Source organism: Falco biarmicus, chromosome 1 (genome assembly GCF_023638135.1).
Source record: "Falco biarmicus isolate bFalBia1 chromosome 1, bFalBia1.pri, whole genome shotgun sequence".
In the NCBI taxonomy this organism is placed as follows: domain Eukaryota; kingdom Metazoa; phylum Chordata; class Aves; order Falconiformes; family Falconidae; genus Falco; species Falco biarmicus.
Genome location: NC_079288.1, coordinates 92,423,564 through 92,435,917, shown reverse-complemented (window position 1 = coordinate 92,435,917; position 12,354 = coordinate 92,423,564). Strand labels below are relative to the sequence as shown.

At 35.9% G+C, this 12,354-nt stretch overlaps 1 protein-coding gene across 2 annotated transcripts in view; it reads left to right on the top strand.

The window, feature by feature from the left end:
• The first annotated feature begins 2,029 nt into the window (after positions 1-2,029).
• The window catches only part of GPM6A (glycoprotein M6A), a 139,651-nt gene continuing 129,326 nt past the window's right edge, over positions 2,030-12,354 (top strand). Inside the window, exon 1 of one of the 2 annotated variants that reach the window (XM_056326283.1) lies at positions 2,030-2,141. Coding sequence is in view for 1 of the 2 variants with exons in the window: in XM_056326282.1 (XP_056182257.1) it covers positions 9,665-9,701 (37 nt within the window). In the remaining variant the exon portion in view is untranslated. Of the gene's footprint in view, positions 2,142-9,095; positions 9,702-12,354 lie in introns of those variants that run through there. The other variant, XM_056326282.1, reaches the window with a different exon arrangement.

The window sequence follows — 12,354 nt, the reverse complement described above, 5'->3', positions numbered from 1 at the left end:
CAAAAAAAGAAAAAAGTTTCGTTAATCTGTTAATCTTTATTTCCCCCCCGCCTGTCCTGTTACAATGTTGCTCTGTAATAAGTATATTGTGTACTACTTTGATCCTTTCAAAGGCATTAAGTATATAACAGAGATTAAAAAAGAGATTACAGGATCCAGGGAGTTTGCTGAACCAGCGTCATTAAACCAGTGCTCATGGATGGTATTTATAAACTGTCCTTTTGTAGCCTGTAACTGAACAGTCAATTTCAGTTATGGCTTTAAAATCTTTTTCTCTGATTTTCTAGGAATGATAAGGGGGTGGGGTGAGGGATGAAGCGCAGCACTTAATGGTATGTTCCGTTAGGACATAATTTACATGCCTTTTGTTGCTGGGCATGAATATTACAGAAAGTTCTCATTTGCTGAATATTTTGCAGCTGAATAGAACAGCACAGGAGCATATATATGTACATATGAGTGTGTTTTATATGTATACATTTATATAAGTATATACATACACATAAATATATACTTATATAAAGCACACATGCATCTATATATGTATCTATGTGCAATTCATCTCTAGAACTTCTCTCTCCTAACAGAGTTAGAAGTATGTAATCTATTTCCCCCCTTTTTTCCCCCCAAAATTAATTTTGTTTTTGTTTTTTGTCAGGACATTTACTCTAAGAGAATGACAACGATGCCAGTTTTAGATTCCTTACATTTGTCACATGTAGGCCATCAGAGAAAGCGATGCATTGCTCATAGGAGATATACTAAAGGACTAAAAAGCTTGCTGAGAAATTGTTATAAGCACAATTTAACTTTCATTATTTTACAAATTGAGTATTTGTGATCTCTCCAGTATTAACAAACACAGACAACTAAAATTGACCTTAAAATAGGCATTAAACATCTGTGATTTCTGTCAGCTTCACAATCCTCCATAAGCCTTGGGCTTTCTGTGCTAGTGGGAGGACCCACCCAGCAGCCTTTTCTTTATTTCTCTTTTTTACTCCGCTGCTAATCTCCCTTTTTTGGCTTGTTTTTACTTCCTTATTCCCTTCAGAGCTTGGATGAAATGGATGCAGTTGGAGAAAAATCCAGTGGTAGTAAAAATGTAGCTGGCATGTACACAAAGAATCTACTGTAGCTGCTCCCTAACCAGACCTTGAAGAAAAGAGTCCTCAGTGGGGTGTCTGAACTCATTAACAACCAAATTCTTACTGCCATTGCAAGGACATCTTGTTCTATTCTTCTTTAATTTCTCTAACTTCTTATATTACATAAACCGGAGCTGCACCTTCCATAATGTTCTACCTTAGCTGACATGAAAAATCTGTGAAGCAAAATGACCTCCCTGGCATCCTGCCTGTTCCTCCCATGCACTTTATGATGTGTGGGTAGTTTTAGATGCATAATTTTCATTAATGTTTCCATGCAGTTAATGAGAAGCCATAATGTGCTGCTCTTATGAGGAAAACATTACTATAAATTAGACAGTCTCAAAATTGATTGTATTCTTTATTTTGAAATGCATATAGTAATATATTGTTTTCATAGTTCTAAAAATCAACAGTTTAAAAAGTGAGAACACTTTTTATGTCTTGTTTTTTGAGTTTCTATTGAGAGTAAATAACACCTTCAGTCCTATGTAAAATCATTAGAATTTTCCCCATGGACTCTTGTTTTAAAGTGTGGCATGTATCATCCATACAGTTATATTCTGCACTCATTTTATTTCATGTGACTTTTTACTCCATAGTGTGGAAAGCCAAGCTTTAGTAACTCACGATTATTATTATTGTCTTGTGATGTCCAAACATCTAAACTGCAAAGACTCTCCTGTGTCAAATAATGTGTGAACAAAGACGATGTCTAAACTAGAACTGGTAGAATAATGGAGAGAGAACTTTAACTAACTTGATATTGCAAGTATTCTACTCTGTAGCTTACTCTTCTGTGCTTTCTGTACTGTATTTGTGCAGTAACTTGGTTATTTCTTCTGTGTTCTTATTCATGTGGAAAAAACGTAGAACGTGAAGTGGAAAGCAGAAGAAATGAATGAGTTTACAGAGATGCCCCATCACCAAGTGTAAATCAACTCCATCTGAATCTTGTAGGCAGGCTATGGGTAAAAAATAATGAACATTGAGGTAAGGTTTAAAGGATAATTATGTTTTAATGCTGCCTTGAATTTTGTCGCTTACACTCACACACACTGAACTGTGGTGAAAGTGAGGGAGCATGAGCTCGACTGCAAAGATGTGATGCATTCTTTGCCTGTGAAGCAGCATCTCCTATGGGAAGCTGCTGTTTCCCAGTGGGAATGGTCAAACTCTTCTTTCTTTCTGGTAAGTAGAAGCAAGATATGACATAGTGAGAACCATTTTGAAAAAAGGTACATTCTTGTCTATGCATTTTTATCTTTTTTTCTCCTCATTCTTCCTTTCCATACTGTTATGGTTATTTGCTCTTGTTACTTTAATTGTATGCTGTGTGTGTGTTCCATATTCTTCTGTGCCCAGCTGCCTTCTCAGCTCCTAACTTAGAGGTAAATGTAGTCCCTGTCAAGATAAAGGGACCACGTACAGTCTTTCTGAAATCATCAAAAGTTGCTTTCAGAAATTTCTCAACCTTTGAACACAAGAGAGACACTGTACAGACCCAAGGAGAAACTTGAATGCTTTAATATACTGATACCACTAATGGAACAGAGGCACACACGTACTGTTACACGTGAGGCTAATAGCATCTTTAATCACAGTGTGTCACCTACTTACTCCAAAAGACTGGCGGGAAGGGATGAAAAAGCAAAGGTGTTGGCTGCGACTAATTCCTACATATATCAGACCTTTAAATTTTGAAGGTATTTGAATGAACACTGGTGTACAAAGACCACAGAAGTCAAGGGAATCTCGGAGCACATTAAGATATGGAATCTATCAGCAAACATCATTACAACTGTAATTAAGTGATTAAAAAGCCAGAAGGGACTAGTGTGGTCATCTAGTCCAAACTCCTGCATAATGTGGCAATTAATAAGAGAATTCCTGTGACCTCATTAAACTCAATATAACTAGGGAAATATAGGACTTAATTTAAATCATTTTGTGTTCAAGAATCCAACCTTGCCAAATTTCTCTGGTATATTGAAGAAAAATTTGAATATAATTTCTGTTCCAAATTTGTTGAGGTTCAAATTCCAGCAATATTGACTTAACCTGAGCAGCTTTCAATTAGATTTGTTTTGCTGTAGATACTTCGATGTAATGTAGATGCTCCTTAATTTTTTTGTTAAATTTACCAGTCTTTGCACTCACTTTGAGTTTTTAAATTGAAAGGATATTTTCCTTAACCATGTCTGTGGCCATTTTTTGAAGTACCTCCAGTTTTCATCAGCATCTTTGCCTTGATGGCACCAAAAACCAAAAAATAGTTACACGAGTATGCTGGTTTCAGTTGTGATAGAGTTAATTTTCTTCTTAGTAGCTGGTGCAATGAAGTGTTTTGAATATGGTGTGAGAATAATGTTGATAACCCACACTTCAATAATAGTTGCATGAGTAGGAAATTTTATAATATGATCACAGTGTGGCTGGGGTTGGAGAAGATCACTGGATATAGTAGTCCAAGTCCCCTGATAAAAGTCAGGTCAACTAGAACTCTCTGTGTGTGTATATATGCTATCCTGTGAAATGCTCTTTTTTATCAGTACATCCAATACACATCAATATGGGTATTTATCCATACATCAGTACACTACCCACAACACGGCGGGGAAGAGCTGTGTTGGATGATCACAATGCTGGGCTTGAATCCATGCATGGCCTCCAGTTTTTGAAGGGGATGTGAACAGCCAGCTGCTACTGAGATTTAAATATACTTGTAGGCTTAGAGTTGTGACTTCGAGTGTCTGTGTGGAGAATCTGGCCATGCAATTTAGAATTCCTTATATATAAATGGGGTATTGGAGATCTCACTGAATTTTACTGTCTGGCATTCATGTTCAGCTGACTAACCTCCATTATTCCCTCTGCCGTCAGCATCTTTTCAAGGTTAAATCTTACTGGATGAGTAACAGTATCCTTTGGGAATGTGGACAACTACAATTCTTCCCAAAGGTATGTATTCACACTTGGCCTGTTCAAAAAGGCATAATTTTCTTATTTTTAGTTATCAAAATTATTCAAGTTCTTCAGAATTTTAGGGGGATAAGTATTGGCAGTGTTAACTTCTTAATCTGGAAAATTTTACTTATTTTAAAAAGTAAAAGTTTACTGATAATCATGAAGCATATCAAGTCAGACTGGAGGTTTTAAGTTATAGGTAATACTTAGAATAGCTATAGATAATAGTCTGGAATTATATTAAGATTGGTGTTCTGAATCAGAGGTCCTATTGATCAGGTTTTTATTATTTTTTCATTGACACAGCATATATGAAATACATAATTGAGTACAGCGAGGAACAAATTCTTATCTGTTATGTTTTAAGGCTGGCTTTCATACAGTGAACGATTTTCTCAGTGAAGAAATTTTTTTTAACTGGATGAGAATTTCACAAAGGGGTTAAATTTCTGAACATAATAATGATGTTAGTTGTTATTAGTATAGACCATAATGAGACTATATGCAAGGAGGTCGCCTTCACACTCGCTTAATGAAGTCCCTGTTGCTAGAAGTGTTAGATTATAGAAAGATGTAAAAATAAATGAGAATAAATTGAGGTTGTTAAAGAAAAGATGTGCATTACTTCAAACATAACATTCTGACGTGAGCACAAACAGGACTGTAATAACCTCTCATACATTTTTTTAAATATCCTGTGTTTGTATATCACTACTACTTTTTCCTCTGTTTATCAAACAATGATTGATATTATTAGTCAGAATGCAAATATTTCTTTTAAGTAGTAATAGGATCATTTGTATCAGGTGAAGGCATGTTCTGAAATATTTTTAGGCTATATGACCATCCTGCTATTTCTTTGATAGCTGCCTATTTTAAACTGGTACTTCCTGTAGAAGAATGTAATTTCCTCAGAATAATAGTCTTAGGGAATTATTAGAACTATACACAATCCCATCATTGGGATGAACAACAATATCCTACCAATGTTACATTTTACCCTCTGCTTCCTTCCTTCCTTCCTCTCTTACCCTTCCACTTCCCCACTAATTCTGATTATTTTTCATGTCATTAAGCATTTCTTCTTTCCCTGGGTACTTGTATGAATGTCTGGCATGAGTTAAACTCTGGGATGGACCATGTGCTGTTTGTTTGTTTTGATAAGTGTCTTGTGAAGCTGTAAACAAGATATACATATCCCAGAACAGACAATTAGAAATGTTTTGGAAGTCTTAAAGCCTCTCAATGCTTTCTTTGACCTTACTCTGTTGGGAAATTCCAAAGATTAAATATCTTGTGCCATCATTTTATAGTTATGTTTCTAGTTTTAATATAAATATAAGTATCAATTGTGGAGCACTCTAAATAGCAAATTTGACAATCCAATTTTAATTTTTCTGTAAGCCTTTCAGAATTTTCCATAATCTGCTGCCTAATGTTAATAAAATAATGACTGCATGTTCATGTACATTAGTGTTTTGGTGAGGTCAGGACTGAGCTTTTAAAGTCAGTATTCCAGTTTTCCCCACCTGCTGTATTTTGGTTTGCATCACAGAATATTCTCTAAGAGCATAAATTGTCTTTCATATAATGAAACCAGAACATGCTTTCCAGGAGTGCACCTTATGCCACCCCAGCCCCTAAAGAGCAGTCAGTCTGTGGGACCTGACTGCCATTAATCCAAAGTGAATTCCCCTGAAACACAAAGAACAGGTATTGCTTCATTCCCCAGATCCATCACCACTTGTTTATGCTGTGATAAGTGAAGTGTTGCAATATAGCTGAGGTAATTTTGAGCTGGATTTTGATTTTTCTTCCTCAGTTATTGAGGTAGTAGTATCAGAACATAAATAACATTGTGCTTTAAAATTATGTTTTCATGTGTTGCTCAAGACATCATTGCACCATAACTGTGTAGTTGAAAATCAATAGGATGGAAAGATGGAGCAGTAAACTGATTTGAAGGCCATACAAAACTAAGAGTAAGTCAGGTGTCTTGTCAAGCTGTTTAAAGCTGTAAGTGCTCAACTACGTTTCATAATATCATAATGGATACCAGGGGATCTGTTAATGTCATCAGCTTCCAATTATTCTCTTGATTAACTGTTTATTTAGTCTCATTATACCGTTGGATGTTCTGTCTTGCCTTGCCATTTACAATTGGCATGGTTGTCCAATGATCACTTGCACCAATAATCTCATCTCACGTGAAGAGGGAATTTTAGACAGTCATATGTAATTCCTACTAAAATAGTTTCCTTCTGTGCCAGAAGCATGCTGAGAAGGGGAGGTTAGCAGCTTGGGTAGTTTCTGGGTATGGCTTTAAAGTAGCTTGTGTATCACTGGTGGTAAACGTGTTTCACAGTATGCTGAAGAAAGCAAACCTCTATGGTTGCTGCTTGGAAAAGGTCATATGAGGTTGCCATTTTCTGGTTTTGTTTGTTACTCTTCTTAACACTTGCAGAACTTTTCTGTTGTTTGATTTTAGGATTAACACCTATTCATAATTTCTTCATAATTTTGAAAGGTCCTTGGAACAGTTTTTAAAGAAACACCTAGGAGGCATATTTCTGTTTCAACACTAATATGGTAATAAAATGCAGTTAAATATGAAGGAAGATAACCAAATCTCTTTCACATTCTCTCACACACAAGCTGTGGATGGATGGCCAGTAATAGCACCTGAAACTAATCAGAGTCCTCTTAAAAGGGAGCTTCAATACTTGTGTAGTTTGGAGGAGTTGATTTTAACAGGAGGAGCTGTGAGTACTTTTACGACAATAATATCTACACAGAAAAATAATTATTGCAAGGGCTGTGTGTGGGAAGCTCAAAGCTTGCCATTGTTTGGTGGTGGTACACTTCGCTTCACCAGTTACTGTGGTTTCACCTTAACCTCTGACATATGAGTGTAGCTTTTTTAGGAAGTTAAAAATCCTGTCATTAAAATTAAAGTGTGTGAACCTGATGTGAATGTGACTGTGGTGGGGACTAGGGCAAGGATTCACTCAGCCCAACATCTCATATGTTTGTGTCTAAAAGTAGACTGTCTTGGAAGTAATTTGAGAAAACCATAAAACTTTTCCACAAAATACTCCTCTGCTCTCCAATAGTTTGTAGCTCAGGAATCTCCTGATCTGGCAGTGCATCTTCATAATCATGGATCTTTGTGATTCAGATTTTCCATTTGGTTTTCTTTTGGGTTTGTCTTTTTCCCCCCCCTCTACAAGACCCTACTGCAACAAGTTACACAGCGTAACTACACATTATGTACTATGGTTTTGTTTTCTTCTGAGCCTACTTTCTTTGCAGCCCTCTCCCTTTATTGAACAAGTTGTTTCTTACTCCCCTTTTCTATGTCACTTATGATTGTACAATCTTTATTGTTATTCTTATTCTTACTGAGTTATCTCTTTTGAGACTTTTATTTTGATACTTTTAATATTTGAAACAAAGTTTGTATGATTGTTTCAAGAACCGAAGTCATTTGGTTTCATAAGCAACCTATAGATTCCTTTGTTGCAAACATCGCTATTCAAGAGGTTGGTTATGTCAAACATTTGATGCTATCAAGAAAAAAAGCTTAGAAGAAATTGTTACCATAAATAAAACATTTCCCAGTCATTCTTTCAGATATGAAGATTTATTAATGCTTGTGTAAGAAAATAGTTTGAAAATAAAGTATAGCAGGGTGGCTAACACAGGAGACTTTCTGTGTTAAAGGAAATAATGCTCTTTTTTTTTTCTTTTTTTTCTTTTTTTTTTTTAAATTGGACTGAAAGAATAATTCCAAGAAAGATGAAGGCACTTAGATGCTATGATGTCACAGCACTTCCACGTGTACAGGCAGCCTCAATATGTTGATTTTGAAATTGTTAGATCTGAAAACTAAACCAACTGATCATTGTTCAATTATTCCAGAAAACAGAGCCCTAGAAAGGTGAATTGAAATGGAAAAGGATAGGAAAGGCATTGGGTAACTAAATAAATGTGCATTCAGTTGTTTAATGACATATGTAAATTTAACTTCATATATAAAAATGATTCTGGTATGAACCAGATTTGAACAGATTTCTATATCAACTGTGTAAAAAAAGCCACAAACAAACAAAACCAAATTGGTGTGGGGTTTTTTTTGTGACTTAAATTGACCTAGTGCTGCCTTCTGTTTAGATAGCATAAAGTAAATAGATAAGCTATTTATCATTCGTATGTAAATATGAATTTTCAGCCATAGTAGTTTTTATTTTTGGGTAAATTTTAGTCACACTTTCCCCAGAAGGCTGAGAAGTGCAAACTGTAAAGGAAAAATTGGACTTGTGCTCTAATTGCACTTTTGGTGAAATAATGAAAATCTTAAAATGATGTAACATTACTCCGTAGACTAAGGTACAAAAATGGTAATGTATTGCTAGACTGCAGCATGCAATTTGCATTCCAAATCAGACTGCAGAGCTCCCCAAATGAGTAGGTGCCCGCACAGTGTATTTAACCTTTGCTTTTCCTGGGCAAATTCCTAACAGTATGTGTGTTTGTATGTGCTTCCTCACATACATACCCACATGTGGTTCTTCACCATTTTAAGCAGGTCCATTTTTTAACAGGGATTTGAAGTGTACAGCTAATTTTGGATATTAGAAATCAAGGGGGAAATTATGCAGTTACTGTTTTAAATCTCTGAACTGCCCCTAAATTCCTGTTTACTGTGACGCTGACAGGTAATGTGTACAGCGCATATATCCCACAGTGATTAACATTGTGTATTAAATTGTGCTTGTATGTATGTATAAACACAGTGGAATACAAAATGGTACCATTATAAAGATGTTTTCAACACTATTGTAAGGGTAATAGCGTATATTTGTTGTTAGTTCCAGATGATATATGAGAAGGAGGGAAATGAAGAGTCATATTATTCTTAAATGTGCTGATACAGGAGCAGGAGAGGCGAGGAGGGGGGGGCAGGCGGGGGGCGGGGGGGGGAGAAAGAGGGAGGGAAGAGAGAAAGACAAGTAATACAGCATAAAGAACCCACAGGCATCTGGGCTTTCCCACTTCAGTAGCGAATAGGGGGAATTATGGGTTGGTGGTCTGCTTCCCGTTAGGAGGACACCCCTCCATCTGTTTTCAGTACAGCCTGTTTCCAATTTAAAACACAGATTTCAATACAAACCTCAATTTCTTTTCTCCATTTTATATGCAAAGTGAGGCTTATGAATTGGTGTTATTGCCATAAGGGCTCAGACCAATTTTCCCCCCAAAATTCACAGGCTGTTCATTTGAATACCTGCTTACAGTGGTGCACAATGGGCAGCTTTGAGAAGAAAAATTGATAATCTTCACGGAAGAGTAATTTGAATGAAATTACACTTGACAGCCTGTCTCCAAGCAAACAAGGAGAGTGAGGGAGCCTTAGCTAAGCTCTGAGGACTTGCCTAAGCCTCTGCTGTTGGAGCTTCCCAGGGAAAAAGAAATCCACGCTTTTTCCTACATCTGACTGAAGCTTTTGATTAATTCTCTGTAGCTGTTTCTAGTGAAGAAAGGTAGCCATGGAAGAGAATATGGAAGAGGGACAAACACAGAAAGGTATTGTGATAAAATTGCTTTCTCTTTAGAAGGAGATAATTATTTTGCAGTTCCTTATTTTCTTTAGCACATGCTGTAAGGTTAGTGAATATTCTTACGTGGCAGATAGGGAAAGATTTTTTTTTTAATACAATTTACTTCATTTGTCTCTCTTCAATAGCACCTAGCATTAAGATAGTGACTGTCATCTGATCTCTAGCATTAAAAGAATCTAAATACCAAATTGTACGTCTATACTAATAATATTGCAAGCATTTAATGCAGCCTGCTTCCCAGTCCAGTCTTTGTTAACCTTCATTTATTTTATGTTTTCATGCTTGTCTAGCTGGGTCAAGGGAGTCTAGTGTGAACTATGAGAGAGCTACTCCCAATATTTGGAGCTGGTTGCAGTGCATCTAACAATGTAACCAGTATTTACACCTTGAATGAGAGTCCAGACTGGACAAAGACATGGGGTATATTTTGTATATATTTAGGCAGTACTGAAATTTGTCTGCCTTTTTTTCACGCTTGCTTTGTGATGTGTTGAAGCAGCCTTGTTATAGTTCTAATGTTTGCATTGTACAGATCTGCATTTTGCTGAAATGAATTTTGCATGTTGCAGCTGAAATTGCTTTAGCAAGACATACACAGCATGCTTAGAGCATTTCTGTTCCACTGTTTCTGATGAAGTTGAAAATAACTGAATGTTATGGGATGTGTTAGTACTTAAAGGTGCAATTTAAAATTATTGCTGACTAATAATTTGTGAATCTCGGAGAAATATAGCATTTTTGGTCTTTTGGCTTAAGTGTTTTTGGGTACAAGTGACGTTACAGTAGTGAGAGGAACCAAGATTTTTTTCATTTTACTCTACTGCCAGCATAAAGGGTAATCCTATGAATATTTACTGCGTTAAATCATGTATACTTTTCATTTTGCATTTATTTTGAATTCACTTCCATTTTTGAGGAACTTGAAAAATCATTTAATATAAGTTGCCTTTAAAGGCATATTTTTCTGTGCTGATGCCATGTTCTGTTTTTCCACTTCCTGCTCAGTCTGCTTTCTACATGTAAATGTCATGCTTTCTCATTATAAATGACCCATTTAGGCAGAATGCAGCTTTGAATTGTTTATGGTCTTGACTTGATCTGGATACACAGTAGACAGTTGTGAGAAGTCTAAAGGAGGATAAATGTGCTCCCTCTGTGTGTATATGTACTTATGTTTATAGATACATAGATTAGTAGCTGGTTGGTGATTTCAGGAGTTTTTTCAGTTTAATGTTATTATTTGCAAATGGCAGAAATAATGTGAAAGCACAAGAAAATTCAGTGTTGGTTTGTTTTTTTCAGAAGATAAAATCACTTCTTTTATGGTTTGAATTATTTGGTGTGCTTTACACTTAGAAATGAGAGACATGCGTTTTTAAAAGTCTGAAATGAATGTTTTTCCTTCTTAAAACAAGTGAATTGAACTGTTTGACCCCTGAATCAGTACACTGCATTGTTACTGAATGAAATTGCCTGAAGAAAGTGTGCAATTCAAAATCCCTGAATTCTTATTAGATGGGGGGGGGGAGGGGGGGGGAATCAGAGAAAAAAGTGAATAATTTTGGATATTAACATAACATGTTGTTACTGAAAAACTGTGTCCTTGTTGTTCATATGATAAACAGCTGAATGACCAATAGCCACTCAAAATGGTGTGATTAATAGTGTGATTACAACAGCTAACACTACTTACGCTCCACCCCCCATTTACAATGTTGTCTGTTCAGCCTTTTTTCCCTTTAGTGGTACACAGCTGTCATCTCAGACAGTGACATGAGAATGTTACGAGCTCACAAATTATATGTATTTTTCCTTATTGGTGTGGAAGGGGATGCTGTTTAGTTGCTGTGACCATACCTGCAAATCTGACATGTCAGCCTGTCATGTTTGCACTTTGGATTATGACAACTTTTAAAACGTATTTGGAGATTGAAGAAACTTTGCTGTTGAGGAGGAAAATGAAAAAATAGATTTTAATTTTTTTATTTTTTGGGGTTGCTTGAATGCAGATGTTGGAAATGCAGTGAATTATAGGGATGATTATGAAATCATGGATCTCTTTAATGTTTGCACTTTGCACTTGAAAAATATTGATATTATTAGTATGACCTGATACTTCTCTTCCATAATTTCTGGGTTTTTTGCTTTTATTTAGCCTGATCTATCTATGTGTTTACCTGATATCCATAGAAAATGTCTGGACTAGTTTCTCTAACTGTACTGTCCCATCATCTTCAGTTGTAATCCATATATTCTAATTTTTGTTCTGCCATCTTGAGAGGAACGGTTTCTTTCTTTCTCCTCTGCTTTCTACAAAATCAAAGCGAGTATAAATTGTCACTGCTTATCAACTCCTGTGCTCTTCACAGCAGATGCTTTGAACCTCCCACTGAAAAGCATTACGTCTTGCTAGAAGCCATGATGGAAATGAATAGTTTCATATTGATGCATTTCATAAATATGATAAAGATAGCTCTAATAAAAGGCTTGCAGATTTGGAAGTCTCGTTATTTTAGATAATTTTATGCAATAAGATATTGATAAGTGCAAACATAATTCTTACCATAGTGGTTCCAAATAATGATGATCTGCTTTGCACAATCTCTGTACATTTTAGT